We start from the raw sequence: 22,837 nt of genomic DNA on the forward strand, positions 1-22,837 counted from the left end.
GAAATAATGTTGAAGGCAAGTAACGTGTTGCACTGCAATATGCTGCCAGGAGAGAGAGAGAGGGAGGGAGGGAGGGAGGAGAGAGAGAGAGAGAGAGAGAGAGAGAGAGAGAGAGAGAGAGAGAGAGAGAGAGAGAGAGAGAGAGAGATGCAGCCCATAGGAACTCCAGGAAAAGCACTCTGAAAAATATGCAGACTTTGCAATGCCTGAGGGACCCAGACCAGGCCTGCAGGCACACTGAAAGTGATGAAATTGGGGTGCCACCAAAATCCAGGAAGTCAAAGTTGGGGGAAAGAGAGGAAGCGAACCCTCCAACTCAGAAACGGAAGGTTACAAAATGACCTTCCACTTTTCAGCCTATGCCTTTCACAGGGGCAAAGAGATTTTCAGATCCTTCCATTGAAGCCTTTCTTATTTCTGAGCCCTTTCTTCGGCATACTGGAGGAGTCTGGACTCAGCCTGGGGACTGGCTGCTCTCTGTTCTTGCCCTCCCCTCCTTAGCTGTCCAACATGGCCACAGAAGACAGGCCCTGTGGGAGGGCCACAGATCTGCACACGCATTCCAGGGCAAGATTACCAAGAAATCGAGGAAAGGGGTACGCAGGAGGGCTCCCCCACCATGACGTTAAAACAAAGGCCTTATTCCACAAAAGACCAAACATTCCCCTTTTGCTTTCGCCACCTCATTTGTGCTACAAGAAAGGTAGGTCCTTGGCGCAAAGTAAATGCAGTTAGGTTGCCTATTAGTCTGCACAACTTATCCAGACCTTTGCAGAAGACGGGACATTGAAAAAAGTGAAATGTAAAATCACCACAGAGTTTTTTAAACACCCCTTTGCCCTGACATCCGCCCTGCCCCCCCCACCAACCAACCCCCCTCCCTCCTCTCCACCCCAAAACACACACCCTCATTATTTCAGCACCACATGTTCCTCCCACCAATGCTGGGTGACTGGAATTTTCCAAAGGTTCCTTCAGTTTAATCACTTCCACGCCAATCTGCAGACCAGCTGCAGCCAAGCAATCTGTTAAATGCATAGCCGTGGGCCACAGCTGAGACCAGCGGGGAATTTTTTTTCGCCTTTGGGGGGTGGAGGAAGAAAGCAGTTGACTTTGAGTGTTGTCTGGATTGGAGCAAGAATTCAGCCCCTTTCTACTCCACTGGAGCAACTCCGCAATCCCTCATTTGGCATTAATCATTGTCAAATCTCTGTTTGAGAACCCGGAGGGAGGATATGCTGGAGATTGTCTCTTTGAGTAATCTGTTGTGTAGCCAACTCCTCTGCTCTTTCTCTCTTCAGAGAGAACTCCTCAGCAATCTGAAAACAGCTGCTTTCCCCAGAACAGGAAAGATCTAGCAGCTCCAAACGCAAAAGGCAACATGACTTCGGGCCTTTCTCTGCAGCCACGCTAGTGCCGCTCAGCGAGGGAAAGTTAATTTTGGCAGGCCGGATGAAATAAGTGCAAGCCTGCTCACATTGAAGTGAGAGATTAGCAGGACAAATGACTTCTAATGAGAGACAGAACTCTCTCTCTTCCCCACTGCCATATTCGCCATGAAATCGACACCAGCCATGATGAAGGGGAACCTCTCTCCGAGAAATCACAGAAAGGGGCTTGTTTTGTGTTGTCAATCAGCTAGTTCTATCCTTGGGAGGAACTTGGTTTATAATAATTTGGGGTGTGTGGGTAAAAACGGGGGGGGGGAGACAAACACCGTTGCTCCCAATATTAGCTTAATAGGGCTGGTATGGTAAAACTGCGACCCTCCAAGTGTTGCTAGAACACAACTCCCATCCTTCCTGGCTATTGGTGATGCAGGCTGGACCAACAAAATAGTGAGGGCATCAGGTTGTAGAAGGGCAGAATCATACCATTGGAAGAGGCCCTGAGCATCACCCAGTCCAGTGTTTCCCCAACTTGGCTCTCCAGTTGGACCAGAATTCCCACCATTCCTGACCACTGGTCCTGCTAGCTAGGGATGGTGGGAGTTGTAGTGCAAAAAGAGCTGGAGACCCAAGTTGAGGAAACACTGAGCTCGTCCAACATCCTGGCACCGCAGTCCCACTAAGTGGGGGGGATGCGTGTACCATGAAATGGACAATAAAAGGTGAGCTGCTCTCTTTTGGTTTCTGCATCTCCACCCCCATTCGTTCAACCCGGACACCGAGGTCCAACTCCAAGGGCTTTCTGGCGGTTCCCTCTCTGCGAGATTGCAGGGAACCGGGCAGACGGCCTTCTCGGTAGTGGCGCCCACCCTGTGGAACGTCCTCCCATCAGATGTCAAGGAAATAAAACAACTATTTGACTTTTAGAAGACATCTGAAGGCAGCCCTGCTTAGGGAAATTTTTAATGTGTGATGTTTTATTCTGTTTTTAATCTGTTGGGAGATGCCCAGAGTGGCGGGAAAAACCTGTTGGTTGGGCGGGGCATAAATAATAAAATTATTAGTAGTAGTAGTAGTAGTAGTATTTACTCATGAGCTAAAGGGAAACTTTGGCCCTCCAGATGTGGCTGAACTACAACTCCCATCAACTATTGGGCCATGCTTGCTAGGACTGATGGGAGTTCAGTAATTTCAAGGAGAAACAAGTTCCCCACTCCTGGTATGCACCAACAAATGCATGGGTGAGAATTAAGCCTAAACAAGACCCAGGGAAGTAGAGCTTTGTCCACTTAGCCTTTTGTCCACTTAGCCTTGAAAAGGTGCCAAGCAATTGTCTGCCTTCCTGCTGCCCCGAGTGCAGCACTGCTCTGCAGCTCATCTCTACAGGCCACACAACTCCTCTTAAAAGGCAGCAAAGTTTTCCAAAGTCTGTATTAAGTGGGGTTGTATTTTTTTTTTAAAATGAAAATAAAATTGGATGCATTATGCAAGGCAATGTAAACATCTCTCTCAATTTAGAAACCACAATGCAATATAATCTGAAACGTATTAGTATTCTTGGCTGAGCATCCCACCTTTGGGATAAGGACCTTTTACAAAATATATTAAACCACACATTTTGAGTTGCTGCTTTCCAGCAACGCCAGGATCAAGCAAATAAACAATCATCTTTCACGGATTTAACTTTTCAATCAGGCGCAGAACTCTATTATTAACAGGTCTGCAGAATATTCTCAAACTGCCCTAAGGTATTAGGGAAGTCACAGGTTGTGACTCAATTTGCTAACCATTTCTCAGCTCAAGGACAGCATTCCCTTCTAAGCAATCTTCCAGGAACCACAAGCAAGTGGAGGATGGGGCCAGAGGCGAAAGTGTGGCTAAACTATGGAAATCGCTGTGATGGTCCCCAACTTGGACAGTTTTTTTGAAGCAGAGTGGACAAATTCAGAGAGAGGGCTACCCAAAGCTACTACTCATGATTGCCTATGCTGTACCTCCATGAATTGGAGAATTGTTACCTTTGTACAGTAGACTAACTTATACGCACACTCCTATCCTCTATCCAGGAAAGGAAGATGCATTATAAGAGTTCAAGATGGCATTCTAGCCAAGCAACAACTTCCCAAGGAGGGTGCAAAGTAGGGATATGACATATGGAGAATTCACAGGTTAGTTAGAGGGATGCATTTGGCCCCCGGATCTGAGGTCTTCCATCCCTGCTTCAGGGAAATGTCCAACGTCAATCACACTCAGAATACCACCCACTGAAAACCATAGACTTAAGGAGATTCATTTCAATGGGTCTACTCCAAGTAACATTGGACACTGTCTAGTAACCAACTGCAACATCCAATCCTATCTCAATTTCTATTTCTATGCAAGGGTGCTTCAGACTAGACCATAAAAACAGCCTTCCCCAACACTGCACCCTCAACACGATGTTGTTGGGTCAACACACTTCAGACTCCCCAGCCAGCAGTACCAATTGTCAGAGATGACAGGAGTTGTAGTCATATAATGTAGTTACTTCAATTAGTTTTTAAGGGTTTTTCTGATTTTATCTGTGCTTTACAGACAGTGATTTTATGTATATTTGTTTTTTCAACAGCTCTGTGTATTTTAGCTTGGCTACAATCTTTTTACTTAGAAAGCTTTGTGATCAAGCAGCTTATGAATCTTTCTAAATAAATAAATAGTCCAACAACATTTCTGGAGATAAAGGCTGGTTGCAGACCCTCCAAATGTCCATATTTTCCAGGGACAGTCCAGGATTTACGGAAGCCATCTCAGTTTCTGACTTGATCCTGGAATGTCCTGCTTTTCCTTAGGGCGTCCCTGTTTTCATTGGAGAAATGTTGAAGCGCATGAAGTTATGTGACCCCGAGCCAAGGAGATAAGTGACTATAAAACCTTTAGAAGACATCTGAAGGCAGTCCAGTATAGGGAAGTTTTAAAAATGTTTAATGTTTTATGTTTTCATATACAGTTTTATTAAGTTTTCATATACAGGGATACAGGTGGCGCTGTGGGTTAAACCACAGAACCTAGTGCTTGCCGATCAGAAGGTTGGCGGTTCGAATCCCCGTGACGGGGTGAGCTCCCGTTGTTCGGTCCTGGCTCCTGCCAACCTAGCAGTTCAAAAGCACGTCAAAGTGCAAGTAGATTGGGTTAAACCACTGAGCCTAGGGCTTGCTGATCAGAAGGTCGGCAGTTCGAAAGCATGTCAAAAATGCAAGTAGATAAATAGGAACCGCTACAGGAAGGTAAATGGCGTTTCCATGTGCTGCTCTGGTTCGCCAGAAGCGGCTTTGTCATGCTGGCCACATGACCTGGAAGCTGTACGTCAGCTCCCTCAGCCAGTAACACGAGATGAGCACCGCAAGCCCAGTCGGTCACGACTGGACCTAATGGTCAGGGGGCCCTTTACCTTTATACAGTCAAACCTCGGTTGTCAAACATAATCCGTTCCGTAGCCCATTTGGCTTCCAAAATGTTCGACAACCGAGGCGCGGTTTCACATTGGTTGCAGGAACTTCCTGCACTCAAGCGGAAGCCGCGTCGGACGTTTGGCTTCCAAAAAACATTCGGAAACCGGAGAATTTACTTCCGGGTTTTCGGTGCTTGGGAGCCGAAACATTCCAAAACGGAGGCATCCGGGATTCAAGGTTTGACTGCATGTTGGAAGCCACCCAGAGTGTCACGGGGTAACCCAGTCAGGTGGGAGGGGTATAAATATTAGTAGTAGTGCAAGTAATAGCAGTAGTAGCAGCAATATTGAACAGGATAGTCCTATTTTCATCAGAGAAATGTTGGAGGGTATGGGGTCTTGGCAGACGCAGCCAGCTACTGCTGTAGCAGACCCGCCAGCGAACGTGCTGTTTCGGTCTTTGCTATGAAAGAGAATCAAGGCAGGATTTAGCGCTCTCCGTGTAGCATTCAAAGTCCTGCAATGGTCACTAACTGCTTTCCAAATTTAGCTAGCAGGCTTCCAATGCAAGTAGGCGAGCTATGCAGTAAGCACATCCATCTTGGATGTAACTGCAATAAGCAGGAACTGCAAATGCATTTTTCCCCAGGCTGCTCGTCTTCGACAGGAGTGGGGGAGATATCCCCTCAGGACAACCCTATCCAAGCTACAGACTAAGCTGCTGTGTCAATTACTGCCCCTTAAAGGTTTCTGCCCCCACCCCAGCCCACCTTGAGGAGGCCCGTGCAAATGTTTTTTTAGTCACTGAACCTCCAAACACCATCCGCATTGCTTACTTGTTTCTCTGACCTAATCCATAAACTGCAATAATTTACTCTGGCACACTTGCTCTCTTACCACACCATTTATTATTAATAGGTAATATTGTTGTGCATTTAAAACATCGATGCCTTTGTTAAACATTTCGCCTCTCTCTCCCCCCGCCCTCCCCAACTCTCCTTCCGAACTACTTTGGCTCATTCATTTTTCATACTTCCATTCCACTCGATCCTCTCAGCTCACCCATAAGGAGCACTTGCCATAAATCCCAGCTCTCCAAAGACAACCCACGCCACACAAACACCTGAGCTCTATACTTAATGCGCAAAGTTCAAAGCTCTACTCGGCGTCACCTGACTGGGTGGCGCAAAGCAACCTCACTCGCTCTCAGCCTGTCAAAGGTTACCTATGAAACAGTGTTCGAAGCTCAGATATACAGTGGTACCTCGGTTGTTGAACGTAATCCGTCCTGGAAGACCGTTCGACTTCTGAAACGTTCAACAACCGAGGCGCAATGGGTGGCCGGCAAATTCCATTGAGAAAATGGAGACAAGCGCCTTGGAAGCCGTTCAACTTCCGAGGCGCTTTAGAAAATGGAAGCATTTACTTCCGGGTTTTCGGTGTTCGAAAACCGAAACGTTCGGCTTACAAGATGCTCAAAAAACGAGGTTCCACTGTATAAACGAATCACCAAATGGCACCGTAAACCTTGGTTGCAGTGACCACAATGGAACATCTAGGCATCTTTCCCACCAATGGGATTTGATTTTTATTGTTATTGATATTATTTTAATTTCTACACCACTTTATATTTTAAAGGGGAGGGGAATCTCAGAAGTGGTTTACAATGCATTGAAACATCGAATAAAACAATCCAGAATCAAACAAATTCAGACTTCAAGGAAGATATTTCGGATCCTTCTCTCTAAGGGACATTTGGCTTTCCGTATATACCAACTCAATTTATAGAGCTGCCCCATAGTAGAAGTACTCTAGGAAGTTGATGTGGTGTAGTCGTTAGTGTGTCGGACTAGGACCTGGGAGATCAGGGTTCGAATCCCCACTCAGGCATGAAGCTCACCTTGGGCCAGAAAGAAAAGCTCTATTGTGTAAGGAAAAACTCTTGCGCTGGTGGAAGGAGTTAGTTGGAAAGGACCCATGTATGTTCCTACTGCATGGGTTCAAATTTAAAACTGGATACTGGGACACCCCCCTTCATGGATCAATGCCTTGTCGTGGCGAAGGGGCTTGAATAACTCAGAGAAGCTATGAGCTATGCCATGCAGGGCCACCCAAGATGGACAGGTCATAGTGGAGAGTTTTGACTAAACGTGATCCACCTGGAGAAGGAACTGACAAGCCACTCCAGTATCCCTGCCAAGAAAACTCCATGGACAAAGACAACAGGCATATAAAAGTTATGACGCTGGAAGATGAGCCCCTCAGGTCGGAAGGCGTCCAACATGCTACTGAGGAAGAGCGGAGGACAAGTACAAGTAGATTCAGCGCTGATGAAGCGGCTGGGCCAAAGCCGAAAGGACGCTCAGTTGCGGATATGCCTGGAAGCGAAAGGAAAGTCCGATGCTGTAAAGAAAAATATTGCATAGGAACCTGGAATGTAAGAACCATGAATGGCGGTAAGCTGGATGTGGTCAAAAATGAGATGACAAGAATAAATATTGACATCCTGGGCATCAGTGAACTAAAATGGAAGGGAATGGGCGAATTCAGTTCGGATGACTATCATATCTACTACTGTGGGCAAGAATCCCGTAGCAGAAATGGAGTGGCCCTCATAGTCAACAAAAGAGTGGCAAAAGCTGTAATGGGATGCAATCTCAAAAATGACAGAATGATCTCGATACGAATCCAAGGCAGACCTTTTAACATCACAGTAATCCAAGTTTATGCACCAACTACCGGTGCTGAAGAAAGTGAAATTGACCAATTCTATGAAGACCTACAACACCTTCTAGAAATGACACCAAAGAAGGATGTTCTTCTCTTTACAGGGGATTGGAATGCTAAAGTAGGGAATCAAGAGATAAAAGGAACAACTGGCAAGTTTGGCCTTGGAGTTCAAAATGAAGCAGGGCAAAGGCTAATAGAGTTCTGTCAAGAGAACAAGCTGGTCATCACAAACACTCTCTTCCAACAACACAAGAGACGACTCTACACATGGATATCACCAAATGGACAGCATCGAAATCAGATTGATTATATTCTCTGCAGCCAAAGATGGAGAAGCTCTATACAGTCAGCAAAAACAAGACCTGGAGCTGACTGTAACTCAGATCATCAGCTTCTTATAGCAAAATTCCAGCTTAAACTGAAGAAAGTAGGAAAAACCACTGGGCCAGTAAGATACAATCTGAATCAAATACCTTGTTTAAAGATTTAGATTTGGTGGACAGAGTGCCTGAAGAACTATGGATGGAGGCTCGTAACATTATACAGTAGGCAGCAACGAAAACCATCCCAAGGAAAAGGAAATGCAAGAAAGCAAAATGGCTGTCTAACGAGGCCTTACAAATAGCGGAGGAGAGGAGGCAAGCAAAATGCAAGGGAGATAGGGAAAGATACAGGAAACTGAATGCAGATTTCCAAAAAACAGCAAGGAGAGACAAGAGGGTCTTCTTAAATGAGCAATGCAAAGAAATAGAGGAAAACAATAGAATGGGGAAATCCAGAGATCTGTTCAAGAAAATTGGAGATATGAAAGGAACATTTCGTACAAAGATTACCATAATCAAGGACAAAAGTGGTAAGGACCTAACAGAAGCAGAAGACATCAAGAAGAGGTGGCAAGAATACACAGAGGAATTATACCAGAAAGATATGGAGGTCTCGTACACCTCAGGTAGTGTGGTTGCTGACCTTGAGCCAGACATCTTGGAGAGTGAAGTCAAATGGGCCTTAGAAAGCACTGCTAATAACAAGGCCAGTGGAAGTGATGATATTCCAGCTGAACTGTTTAAAATTTTAAAAGATGATGCTGTTAAGGTGCTACACCCAATATGCCAGCAAGTTTGGAAAACTCAGCAATGGCCAGAGGATTGGAGAAGATCAGTCTACATCCCAATTCCAAAGAATGGCAGTGCCAAAGAATGCTGCAACTACCGCACAATTGCGCTCATTTCACACGCTAGCAAGGTTATGCTTAAAATTCTACAAGGCAGGCTTAGGCAGTATGTGGACCGAGAACTCCCAGAAGTGCAAGCTGGATTCCGAAAGGGCAGAGGAACCAGAGACCAAATAGCAAACATGCGCTGGATTATGGAGAAAGCTAGAGAGTTCCAGAAAAACGTCTACTTCTGCTTCATTGACTATGCAAAAGCCTTTGACTGTGTCGACCACAGCAAACTATGGCAAGTTCTTAAAGAAATGGGAGTGCCTGATCACCTCATCTGTCTCCTGAGAAATCTCTATGTGGGACAAGAAGCTACAGTTAGAACTGGATATGGAACAACTGATTGGTTCAAAATTGGGAAAGGAGTACGACAAGGTTGTATATTGTCTCCCTGCTTATTTAACTTATATGCAGAATTCATCATGCGAAAGGCTGGACTAGATGAATCCCAAGCCGGAATTAAGATTGCTGGAAGAAATATCAACAACCTCAGATATGCAGATGACACAACCTTGATGGCAGAAAGTGATGAGGAATTAAAGAACCTTTTAATGAGGGTGAAAGAGGAGAGCGCAAAATATGGTCTGAAGCTCAACATCAAAAAAACCAAGATCATGGCCACTGGTCCCATCACCTCCTGGCAAATAGAAGGGGAAGAAATGGAGGCAGTGAGAGATTTTACTTTCTTGGGCTCCTTGATCACTGCAGATGGTGACAGCAGTCACGAAATTAAAAGACGCCTGCTTCTTGGAAGAAAAGCAATGACAAACCTAGACAGCATCTTAAAAAGCAGAGACATCACCTTGCCGACAAAGGTCCGTATAGTTAAAGCTATGGTTTTCCCAGTAGTGATGTATGGAAGTGAGAGCTGGACCATAAAGAAGGCTGATCGCCAAAGAATTGATGCTTTTGAATTATGGTGCTGCAGGAGACTCTTGAGAGTCCCATGGACTGCAAGAAGATCAAACCTATCCATTCTGAAGGAAATCAGCCCTGAGTGCTCACTGGAAGGACAGATCGTGAAGCTGAGGCTCCAATACTTTGGCCACCTCATGAGAAGAGAAGAATCCTTGGAAAAGACCCTGATGTTGGGAAAGATTGAGGGCACTAGGAGAAGGGGACGACAGAGGACAAGATGGTTGGACAGTGTTCTCGAAGCTACGAACATGAGTTTGACCAAACTGCGGGAGGCAGTGCAAGACAGGAGTGCCTGGCGTGCTATGGTCCATGGGGTCACGAAGAGTCGGACACGACTAAACGACTAAACAACAACAACAACAACTGGGACACCAATTCAGCATCCCATAAGCCTCAATTTTCACTGAAGAATTTCTAGGCCTCATGGGTTTCAAAAATATGTTTTGATAATACAGAGGCAACTTCTAATGCCACAGGTGGGTCTGTGCATGATTCCCAGTAGCCAGAGATTGAAGCTCCGGTGCCCCACGAAGAACATTGCCCCTGCACATCAGTAGGCGAATCAGACTATAAATTACAAAAAAAAATTCCATAAATTTGCTTATGTTTATGTAATCCATGCAAGCCACCAGTCTCAAAAATAAAACACACAAGTTGTCCTGGTGAAAGTTTTTGTTTTCCTAAAAGCTCTTAGGAAACTGCCATTTTCATGGGCACAAGCTGCCCAGTCTGAAACCCGCCTCCAAGGTACATCACCATCTTTTAAGTCCCAGCTCCTATTTTTCACCAGGGAGGAACATCAGGCAGCAGGAAGGAACCGTGCCCATTAGAACAGGGAGTGCTGGCCTAGATGGGCTAATTGCCTGCCTCAATATAAGGCAACCTCTCACAACTGCAATCAAGGAGACATTAGCTCTGAAGAGCAATGACTGAGAAGCTCCTGGGTACATCTACGAGTGCTCAGATCTTAAGAGCAAGACATAGGCTGCGTACAAAGCCACAGCTTCCATGCACAAAGCTTCTCCCAAAGAATCTTGGGAAGTGTAGCTCCCCCCCCCCCCCCGGTTATAATTCCCAGCACTCTTAAGCTACAGTTCCCAAGATTCTTTGGAGGAAACTCATGCGCTTTAAAAATGAACGGTGTGTACACAGCCCTAGAAATCCTCCCCTGTTCTGCCGCCAGCAAGACCTCCTTGTTGTCAGGTCCCTCCTTGGAAGGCTTGAGGTTTGCTTGGGGAAGACTCAGGGCTGATAAGACCAACCTAATAATAATTTATTACTTATACCCCGCCCATCTGGCCGGGCCTCCCCAGCCACTCTGGGTGGCTCCCAACTGAATACTGAAAACACGGTAAAACATCAAACATTCCACAGGGAGGGCGCCACTACCTAGAAGGCCCTCTGCCTAAGTTTTTCCAAGCATCCTCTAAGCCATAACAAAGAGCCAGCAGCACCTCGCCTATCGCTACGGAAAGGTAAGTTTGCACTCAAACTTGAAAAGAGAGAGGCAGGCGTCTCATGCACCTGCTGAGGGGCAGAGTGACCTGATGCTCTGAGATGCAGTGGAGGATACTGTCCCATCAAAAATAAGTAAAGGACCCCTGGACGGTTAGGTCCAGTCAAAGGCGACTATGGAGTTGTGGCACCCATCTCGCTTCAGGTCAAGGAAGCCGGCGTTTGTCCAAAGATAGCTTTCCGAGCCATGTGGCCAGCATGACTAAATCACTTCTGGCGCAACAGAACACCGTGACAGAAACCAGAGCGCTTGGAAGCGCAGTTTACCTTCCCGCTGCAGTGGTACCTATTTATCTACTTGCACTGGCATGGTTTCGAACTGCTAGGTTGGCAGGAGCTGGGAAAGAGCAACGGGAGCTCACGCCGTCGCAGGGATTCGAACTGCCGACCTTCAGATCAGCAAGCCCAAGAGGCTCAGTGGTTTAGACCACAGCGCCACCCTATTGTCCCATCAACAGTATCAAAGATCCACCACTAACCTGCTCTGCTTTTGTATGAAGAACAAGATGGGGCAGGAGTTATATTGCCCTCTGACCCAGATAGCCGTATGCATTCAAACGCTTCTGTGCACAAGGCCTAAATCCAGGTGCATTTTCTAACTACAGAGGTAGGTAAGCAATGCAAATCCCTTTTCATGCTGATGAACACAAAGGTGTTTTCTCGCCGTACCCAAGAAGGCCTACTGTATATTTTACTGTACCAAATTCTCTTCCAGAAATGTGACTGGCATGCAAGTCAAAGGCAATCCCAAAACAGGTCTGTCTAGCTAGCATATCTATCTTTTCAAAAGCACAGTCGTCATGCAGGCTGCTGAAATCGCACGCTGACTCAACAGGAGGCCCACATATGACGTAGGGTTTTTTTTTGGTATTTTTTACTCCTTGCATTTTCTGACAGATATTTTCAAAAATGATGCCTGTGGCCCAAATGCCATTTCTGAAGTACAGAACCTATGGGTGTTACTTACCAGAATAGATGGTTACCTGGATTTACCTGAAATAAGCAATGCCTTTAGAAGAGCGAAAAGTGAGGAAGGATGGAAAAGAACAAGATCCCATCAAGATATGGTTGTGACTCACACTGCACACAGGTGCGAGCAGTTACAAAACTGGCATTTCAAATGACACTGTGAAACTAGACAACCAATTTCCTTTTCTTCTTCTTCAAGGAAGTGAAACCAACATAAGGACAGAGAAGGTAACCCTGAGGTCAAACTTATTTTCTTATTTTGTCAGTGCCACCATTTCCCTTCCCCCCTCTCTCTTGTTCTTTTGCTACCTATTTATGTAGATTCCAGGTGAGATCTAATCAATTTGAACCATCTGTTAACTTCTTCAGAGCAATGCTGGAAAGCAGTTCAGAAAGATCTAGTACTCTGCCCTGTAGATTTCAAGAAGTCTGGATTTACAATGCTGCCAAGTAAAGATCTTGCTGGGTTCACCTGCGGCATGAAGGTAAAGGTAAAGGGACCCTTGACCGTTAGGTCCAGTCACGGGCGACTCTGGGGTTGCGGCATTCATCTTGCTTTACTGGCCGAGGGAGCCAGCGTACAGCTTCCGGGTCATGTGGCCAGCATGACTAAGCCACTTCTGCCGAACCAGAGCAGCGCACGGAAACGCCGTTTACCTTCCCACCAGAGTGGTACCTATTTATCTACTTGCACTTTGACGTGCTTTCGAACTGCTAGGTAGGCAGCAGCAGGGACCGAGCAATGGGAGCTCACACCGTCGTGGGGATTCGAACCACCGACCTTCTGATCAGCAAGCCCTAGGCTCTGTGGTTTAACCCACAGCGCCACCCGCATCTCTTCCCACCTGCGGCATAGACAGCAGCAATTCAAGCTTTTGGGGAGACAGCTCAGCCTTTCCCCTCAAAATTAAATACTGCACAGAAACACAGTAAGTGATGACAAAGGTGAATTCTAGAAGGTGGATAATACACAACTCTTTGGCCTCAATGTCACAGAAACCAGAAGACAAAGCTCATCTCAACCAGTTAAGTAAATTGTGCCTCCACTACTAGTTGCCAAGCATTGCAACTCACAGAAACAGGCACTAAAAGAAGCAATTCATGCTTCTTTCCATGAGTGCTTTAGTTGAGATTCCTGCATTGCAGGGGGTTGCACTAGATCACGCATCCCCAAACTTCGGCCCTCCAGATGTTTTGGACTACAATTCCCATAATCCCTGACCACTGGTCCTCTTAGCTAGGGATCATGGGAGTTGTAGGCCAAAACATCTGGAGGGCCGCAGTTTGGGGATGACTGGACTAGATGACCCTTGGGATCCCTTCCAACTTTACAATTCTATGAAAATGAACAAATTGTTGCAAAAGTTGAGCTAAGCCGCCACACTCTTGACCTGAAACCTGATATGCTCGTCTTCTGCAAATAAAAAAGGGCATGTGGAACTTAACTGGAGATTAAGAATATCCTTTATTTCAACAACGTTACACAGCACGCAACTAAGGAGTAAGAACTCTTAGTGCCAATTGTTTGCCTCCTATCAGAGAGGTGCACATTTGCCCAGAAAATTAAAGAAACTGCAACAGAAGGGACACGAAAACAGCCATTTACCAAACCGTAAGAGTCAGAGCCAGTCAGCGAAAGGCAACAAAGGAGACCACAAGAAAGGCGAACTGTTCTGCAACCAAGATTGTTTACAACCTAGATGGCTGCATGTGCTGCAAGCTACTCCCAACCTTGCAAGAAACAGGCAAAGGAAATGAAGCTGACCTCTTAAACCTTCCCTGATGGGAAGTAAGCCTAAGATCATCAAAGCTACAACAGGGTGTTAGGGAAGAGGTTTCTATAAAATGCTGTCTTAATTCACAGCAATCAGCAGTGTTGCATTACTCTTGCAGGGAGGTGAGTAACTTTTATGTCCAGTCTCCTACCCGCTGAAGATCTTCTGCTGCCAGCCAAAACCCAAAACATTCGGAGATTCCACAGTTGTTACTGAAAAACCCACACTGGTGCCTACGGGAATACAACACTTGCAAAGTTCATTCCGTGCTTCCTGATTTGTAATGTGCATATTGATTAAGAAGATCAAGGCATTCCACCACCCCCCCACCAACGCAAGATGGGGGTGGAGAGCCAGGAAGCCCAAATGAAAGGCCTTATGAGTCAGATGTGAAAAGTGGGCCACCGGTTCTCCACCCCGGTTAAATCTGGTTAAATCTGTCGTCTCTCCAGACAACGTGAATTACTGTTCCCGCCTATTTTCTCCAAGGTCACCAAACATCCAAATTCATTTTAGCGTGCAATACAGGTGCCTAGCCTCACTTCCGCGTGGCTGACTACATATATGCCCATCGCCGGGAAATAATTACCTAGTTCAATTCAAACCCTGATATGGCGAGAGAGAGCTGAAATGTCCGCACAGCTTGCGAGGAGATGCTCCCCCAAAGAGGACGGCATTGAGGGCAGAGAAAGCCCCCAAGAAACCAGAGGTGCAATGGGGCTTTGTTTGCGCTGCTCAGCCTCCCCGCCTAACAGCTGATGTGTGCGGTAGCCTAGCAGCAACAGCCACTGCTTCCCTGCACTGTCTCCAGCCAGCCCCAGAGCTTCCATCCTAGTTGTGGACATTTCTGGATACAGTATGTGGGGTCTGGATTGGAGAGAGAGTGCGTTTAAAGGGTGCTCCCCACTTTACGCGATTTCACTTATGTGCACGGAAGCAACCTCCATGTAAGGGGGGGAGCGGCCTGTACTGTGTATGTTTCTTCTTTTATTCCAAGCTAAATTCAGCCTGTTCTCTTTTTAATGAGAAATCTATACTGCTTAGCAGGACTTGCAATATGCAGACTTCAACTCCGAAGACTCGTTCTTCCAAACAAAAGGTGATAGTTCTCGCTCGCTAGATGTCCTGTTTGGCGAGATCACTTTTGACAGCAAAAGGAGGAGGAGGAGGAGGAGGAAGAAGAAGAAGAAGAAGAAGAAGAAGAAGAAGAAGAAGAAGAAGAAGAAGAAGAAGAAGAAGAAGAAGAAGAAGAAGAAGAAGAAGAAGATTATTTCGGGGTGTGTGTGTGTGTGTGTCTTGTTACAAAGAAGAGAAGCGACTGACTTGTTGTCATTAAGCTAGGTACAAGGCCCCCCTGAAAATGGTGGGCGCTTTATGCAACTTTGCATGGATAAACGTGAGAAAAGAACTATAGAAAATGGAAGACTTTTCCATAACACATCTTTAAAAAGGGAATGTTTAAGCAACAGAACTCAAAGGGTTTCAAGTAAACGCATTAAGGCTTTCAGGGGTATGTAATTCAGGGCTTCCATGACAGCACAAAGGTGTTCTGATAAAAGCCTAATTGCCAGGCAATGGAAGCAAAACCTCAAGGTCTGTGTAGCATCCAATAGAATCACCAGTGCCAAGAAACCTCTTTCAGACATCCTATAGTCAAAGTCTCTTTATGAACACACCACCCACATCCCATTAGTTGCTTCTGCCTATTTCAACATCCCTGTGGATGCAGATGGACAGTTTGGATCAATCACCTCTTAACACTGACGATGGTATTTTCATTTTCCATTTCCATTTTTTGTGCTTGCTGGCTTCTGTTGTTAAAAGGCAGTGTGTTGAACACAGCGCTTTCCCCAGGATTGTGAGCCTGGGCAATGCAACTTCAAAACCACATTAAGTAGTAACAAAAGACAGCGCCACTCAGAAGAGCATCCACTTCGGGTATCTGACAGCTCACTTATTCAAACCTCTCTTATCCATTCACCAAAGAGAACTAAATGTCACACGGAAAATTATTTATTTTTATTTCACCTTTAGCTCAGTCTTCATCAGCAAAAGATCCCACGGTGGGTGACATAGTTTAAGATAAAAAATTACCGAAAGCCAGTGGTTAGAGCAGGGTTTCCCAAACCTGGGTCCCCAGCTGTCCCCAGACTACAACTCCCATCATGCCTCGTTAGCAGGACAAGTGGTCAGGGATGATGGGAACTGTAGTCCAAAAACACTCCAGTTTGAGAAACCCTGGGTTAGAGTGCTGAACTAAGAGCTGAGGAGACCAGGCTTCAAATCCCTACTCGGCCATGAAGCCCGATGGGTGATTTGGGCTCAATCGTTCTCTCACAGCCTAACTTACCCCGCAGAGCTGTTGTGAGGATGAGAGGGAGGGAGGGAGGGAGGGAGGGAGGGAGGGAGGTGTACAATGCCTTAAGGTGCTTTGAGAAATGGTAGGATAGAAAGCCAGGGTTGTGGGTTTCCTGTTAGGGAAAAGATTCCTGCATTGCAGGGGGTTGGACTAAATGACCCCCGCGGCCCCTTCCAACTCTATGATTCTATGGAAAATAACCACCACAAATACTGCAACTGCTCTTCCTCCATATCACTATTGCTGGCCTGACAAATTAAGCACCTGGTGGAAAAGCTAAGTTGGTAGCCAGCATGCAACACTAAATAATATTGGTGCCAGCCATTTTTCAAAGGGGAGGGCATTCCACAGCTGGGGTACCACCCAGGAGAAGCTCTCTCTTGAGTTGCTGAACTATGAGCATCGTTCTGAGATGGTGGAAAGAGCCTTCCCAGTAAGGAGAGGGGGGCCTTTGGATAACTCGGTTCCAAGCAATTCAGGGCTTTAAAGATCTTGATAGCATGTTGAATAGTTAGGTCATAAAATGACCCCATGGCTACAAAAAAAAAGCACCTTGGAAGGTCATGAGGGTTTTTAAAAAACAAACAAAAAACCACCATTAAGGGAGGTTTGGGGGGGGCAGGGGCTGCTGTGCGATCCTCAACACCCAATTACAGGCATTAAGGGTCAATTATGCATAGAAAAGGCCCAAACATATTGTTCTTCCCAAAATACTTATCTTACAAATTGATAATTGTATGCTTCCACTGGCACTCTGAAAGCAGCATTACATCACTTTTGTGTGTGTGTTTTTTAATAACCACCCTGCACTTCAGATTACTCTTTAGCCCAAAAGCCCCAGAGGCACTAACAGCGTTTCCTTAATGAAGTCATTCTCAGAAGCAACTTCTAAGACAAATCTCCATTTTTCCCTACTTGGAAACTGCCAAGATCCCTCCGCGAGTCTTAGCATTTGAACTCAGGCCTCTTCAGATTCCGTGTACTTAATGGACTACAACACTGGCTCAATATGGGCCAAAGCCATCTTTCAGTCAAGAGGGAAGTTCCCCCACCCACTAAAATAGTCATACCTCGAGGTTACAGACGCTTCGGGTTGTGTCTTTTCGGGTTGTGTTCCGTGCTGAACCCGGAGGTACCGGAATGGGTTACTTCCGGGTTTCAGTACACATGCATAAGCACTAAATTGCGCTTTGTGCATGCACAGAAGCGCCGAATCGCAACCCATGGGTTGCAAACACTGCAGGTTGCGAATGTGCCTCCCAGAAGGATCACATTCACAATCGCAACCTGAGTGTCCACTGTAAAGTCAGACTAAATCTGCCAAGAGCATTGACCCAGAGCCTCCCCCTTTTTCATTCATACAAACAAATCACGTCTTTCATACAGCTCTTCTAAGTCGGAAATATTCCTCATTGGGGGAGGGGGGTCCTTTCAGTGTTTTAATCCTACTACTCACAAAATTTAAGACAACAGATGCCAGAAGTGCCATTTAGCCTCCTAGCATCACCACTGTATAATTTAATTTGAATGTATTTATTTTAATAATACTATTAATACTAATAATAAACATTTAACATTCTCATAGACCAGCACACTTTACATTTACAAGAGTGCATTTTCAGGATCTCTTTAACAGTTGGCATTAACACATCTCTGTCGTGTGATCCCAAGTATGTACTCTTGCTAAATAACAGAATAATTCAAAATCCATCTCCTATTGGACTCAGCCACCAGGCACAACACAGCCAATCAAAAACTGGATAGTAGAGCTCAACCTCCTTTCCACCAAACCTTATTTACAGACTGTAAACCAGAAACATCACCTTGCCAACAAAGGTCCGTATACCGGTAGTTAAAGCTATGGTTCTCCCAGTAGTGATGTATGGAAGTGAGAGCTGGACCATAAAGAAGGCTGATTGCCCAAGAACTGATGCTTTTGAATTGTGGTGCTGGAGGAGACTCTTGAGAGTCCCATGGACTGCAAGAAGATCAAACCTATCAATTCGTAAGGAAATCAGCCCTAGAGTGCTCACTGGAAGGACAGATCCTGAAGCTGAGGCTCCAATACTTTGGCCACCTCATGAGAAGAGAAGACTTCTTGGAAAAGACCCTGATGTTGGGAAAGATGGAGGGCACAAAGAGAAGGGGACAACAGAGGACGAGATGGTTGGACAACATAAGTTTGACCAAATTGCGGGAGGCAGTGGAAGACAGGAGTGCCTGGCATGCTCTGGTCCATGGGGTCACAAAGAGTTGGACAACAACAACAACAACAACAACAACAACAACAACAACAACAACAACAACAAATGTGCTTCACCACAATGCAATTCCTTCCTAGTTATTTCCAACCACACCTTTCCTTCGGGATTTGGAGAACTTTAATGCTGCTCATAAACCCTCCATTCTTCACCAACTCTCAGCCAATGTTCTCTGCCCACCATCCCTTGGTCTCTGCATAGCATAGCAGGTGAGCTGCTCCTTAAAACCAGCTGTCTCTTGGCCACCTATCTGTGAGCATGCTTTGATAACATGTTCTCTAGTCTGAAAGAATTAAACATGGATTCACATGCAACAGCTCTGCTTTCTCACCATCATCACCAAAAAGGGGGAGGGAGGAAAGTTTTGGATTTAAAATATTGTTACAAAAATCGTCTGCCGCCGCCACTACTCTCTGCAAGATCCCAGGGGGTTCCAGGCACTCACCCAGGGCCAGTGTTCCTTTGCAGAACTGAGATACGTCAGAGACTGTCGTTGCTTTAAGAAATCTGATTTATTTGCCTATTTACCAATTCAGTCTGCATGGAGGAAGCCCAGATCTTACAGCGTGGTCACTTCAAGAGGGGCTTGTCCCCCACAGCAGTGAAGCCAGCCTGCCCAAGATGGATCCCAGTCTTTCTTCTCCCTTCTTCCCAGAACACCTTGCTATTAAAAAAAAAACCCACCTCTTTTTCCCTGCCACCTCAAAAACACACCCCATCACCTGGGCAACATCCATCTCTCCAGGCCAAAGGATTCCTCTGGGATGACCCATGGACACCCTTTTGTCATCCTAACAGATTTCCACTAGGCCAGCCAGGCTGGTTCTCATAAGCCAGCCCAGGGATTCCCTGCCTGGCACAGCTCTGCGCCTTGCCCTTTCTTCCATATCCCAATTCATCAAAATCTTGCCTTCTATAAATTTCAAATTCCACTGTAACCTTTTAAAGAGGAAAATAAGGCCTTGTGTACGCACCTTATTTGTGGCAGTGGCGCTGGATCTGGGGACCACGGGCACATTTGTCACCTGCACCGACAAGTAGTTGTTGTCTATGAGGGGCCACGCCCCTTCCACTTTGCACGTCTGAAAGTGATCCTTAAAGGTCCGCAGGTGTGGGTCTCCAAACAGGCCACAGAAAAAGTACGTGGGCGGGGCCTGCTCTCCTCCCCCGCGAAGTTCGACGGCTCCCTGGCGGCCGCTGTAATTACACGGGTCGTGGGTGATTTCAGGGTTCGTCGAGGATGTCGGGCCATCTTTGGAGCAGTTCCTCTGGCTCATGAGATCGCTGATCCCCAGCACGGCCGAATGGTAGACCAGGTTCCCACGGCAGACTTTGGAGTTGCGGTAGGTGCAGGCGGAATAGGCACGCAGGGCTTTGCAGAATTCCAAATCAAAGCCATCAAGGGCAGAGTTCAGGTGAGAAGTTAGCGCCACAAAGTCCGTGGTGCACTTCTGGATTCGACACGGCGTCTGCAGCTGGCAATCGCCTGGGCAAAAAGAAGAGCGGACATTACTGGGCGTGATTCATTTTCATAAAACAAGCAACAACATTTATATGCCACCCATCTGACTGGGTTGCCCCAGCCACTCTGCGCAGTTGCCAACAAAATATTTTAAAACACAATAAAACATCAACCATTAAAAAACTTCCCTAAACAGGGCTGCCTTCAGATGTCTTCTAAAAGTCAAATAGTTCCACAGTGAGGGTGCCACTACAGAGAAGGCCCTCTGCCTGGTTCCCTGTAAGTTCACTTCGCGCAGTGAGGGAACTGCCAGAAGGCCCTCGGATTATATATATGATGTGCTCAAACAGACACATCTGTAGGACTTTCAGCAAAACTTTTTTTTCTTATTCCATGAGAGCATGCTCAAAAAGGGCTTTATCTCATCCATGCTCAATCAGAAGAAGACACCAGCGACTTCAGTGAGACTAACTCCAGATGAGTGAGTTGCAGCTTCCATTTTCATCTGGCTCAGTCGGTAGAGCATGAGACTCTTAATCACAGGGTTGTGGGTTCAAGTCCCACATTGGGCAAAAAGATTCCTGCATTGCAGGGGGTTGGACTGGATGATCCTTGGGGTTCCTTTCCGTCTCTACGATTCTATTAATATTCAACTTGGCTGAAGGCTGGCCAAAATGCAATTCCCAGAGTTCTCTGTGAAAGAGGGATTGACTATTGAACCACTCTGGAAATTGTTGCTCTGAGAGAGGAACAGGGGACTGCTAAGAACTCTCTGTACCTTTAACAAACTACAACTCCCAGAATTTGGTGGGGGCACTACTGAATAAAGTGGCGTCACAGTGTTTTAAACATATGGTGTGAATGTAACCGTACACATAACCTGCACATATTCTACAAAGCAGAAAGAAAAGAGCCTGTTAAGTCACACTCTTTATTTGGGAGAATCTAGATTTTGGTCTGACTTTCCTTCATGGCTGAAAGCTGAGTACTTGGGGTTTATTTTATTTTTTACAGAGATTTTGCCCCGCCCTTCCCTATCGACCACAGTCCCATAATTATTTAAAACTACACTTAATATTTGTTAACTACGGAAACCACATGCTGCAGCTATGCCTGGCTAGCCTAAGGGGGAGACGGGCTATGGAATGCAGGTGGTAAATTTACAATTCAATTCACATTTAAATTATATTAAAAAAAAACCAGACTCTCCCAACTTCACACTATTTCATGACTGCCTGGGGTTTTTTTAGGGGGGCAGCAGTCTGGCTCAGTAAGTGCCTGGAAAAGTGTTCTCTCTCTCTCTCTCTCTCTCTCTCTCTCTCATTCTCAGTTATTAAGGAAACTCATAGAATAATAGAATTATGGAGCTGGAAGGGACCTTGCCAATCATCCAGTCCAAGCTCCTTCAATGCAGGAATTTGCAGTTGTCCCACATAGGAATTGAACCTGCAACCTTGACATTATCAGTACCATGCTCTAATTCAGCTGAAAGCCCACAAGCCAGGAGAGCCCTAGTAAAATGCTTTCGACAGGCGCATGCAGAGCACATGGCCAAACCATCATGCGCAAGGGAGCTCCCGACCCGACAGAGGTCCCCTTTTGCGCATATGCTTCTTTAAACGCACGTTTGCCTACTGCAAAACAGCCGAGAGCACGGAAGAAGACAACTAATATGTACCTCAGCCACAGAACAGCAAGGAAATCTTGCAGCTGAACAGCACTAGTTTTGTAGCTGTCCTTCCAGAGGTGCTTCATGCTAGTCCCTCGAGGGTATCTTGCTCACTCCCTAATGATGCAGCCTAGCAAAACTGGCCTAGCGGGGCCTCAGCCTGGACTACCTCATAGGGTTGTTGCAAATATAAAATGGAGGGGTGGGGAGGGGAAGAGAGAAGAGAGCCATGTGCCATCTTGAGCACTTTCTGGGAAAAGTGAGGTACAGTGGTACCTTGGTTCTCAAACACCTTGGTACTCAAACAACTTGGAACCCAAACACTGCAAACCCGAAAGTGTTCTGGTTTGTGAACTTTTTTCAGAATCCGAACGTGCTCCGTTTTGAGTGTTACGCTTCCGAGTTGAGTGCCACACTTCCGTTTTAGTGTTAAGCTGAGGTCGGTCTGCTTTTGCTATTTATTTTGCGTTTTTGTGGCTTTTTTGTTTTGTTTTGTTTTTGTGACTGTGTGGAACCCAGTACAGTGGCTGATTGATTGTGTGACTGCAGCACATTGTTTATTGCTTTCATTTTATGGATCAATGGTCTCGTTAGATTGCAAAATCCAAGCTAAATTGCTGTTTTAGGGGATGTTTTTAAAAGTCTGGAATGGATTAATCCATTTTGCATTACTTTCTATGGGTTTTGGAACGCTTTGGTTTTGGAATGGACTTCCATAATGTATTAAGTTTGAGAACCAAGGTACAACTGTATACATGAAATAGGAAAGTGAGCAGGGAGTACAAAACTCATTTTAGGATGCTGGGGCAACTCCTGCCCCCTTAAAAATACATAGTGCCCATATTTAACCCTAGTATCAGTCATGATGCTTTTCTTGTAGAAAAAAGATACTGGTAATGTGTACCCAATGCTTTTTTCCAGCCGGAACTCTCCGGAACTTGGTTCCGGCACCTCTCAGCATAGCTGCCAAGTCTCCCGTATTCCCTGGGAAACCCCCATTTTTCCGGCTGTTCCCAGCCGAAAAAAATGGATTTTTTTGTTTTTCCCCGGTTTATTCTGGCGTGCCGGCCATTTTGGAACTGGGCGGAGCATGCTCAGAAGCGACTTTTGATGCTGCTCTGCCCAGTTCCAAAATGGCGGCAGCG

At 46.0% G+C, this 22,837-nt stretch overlaps 1 protein-coding gene across 3 annotated transcripts in view; it reads right to left on the bottom strand.

Moving 5' to 3' along the window:
• The window catches only part of RGMB (repulsive guidance molecule BMP co-receptor b), a 45,234-nt gene that overhangs the window by 5,544 nt on the left and 16,853 nt on the right, over positions 1–22,837 (bottom strand). For all 3 annotated transcript variants that reach the window (XM_060280177.1, XM_060280176.1, XM_035100241.2), the window contains one exon: positions 19,536–20,047. In XM_060280177.1, coding sequence (XP_060136160.1) covers positions 19,536–20,047 — 512 coding nt within the window. The remainder of the gene's footprint in view (positions 1–19,535; positions 20,048–22,837) is intronic.

This window comes from Zootoca vivipara, chromosome 11 (genome assembly GCF_963506605.1).
Source record: "Zootoca vivipara chromosome 11, rZooViv1.1, whole genome shotgun sequence".
Classification (NCBI taxonomy): Eukaryota; Metazoa; Chordata; class Lepidosauria; order Squamata; family Lacertidae; genus Zootoca; species Zootoca vivipara.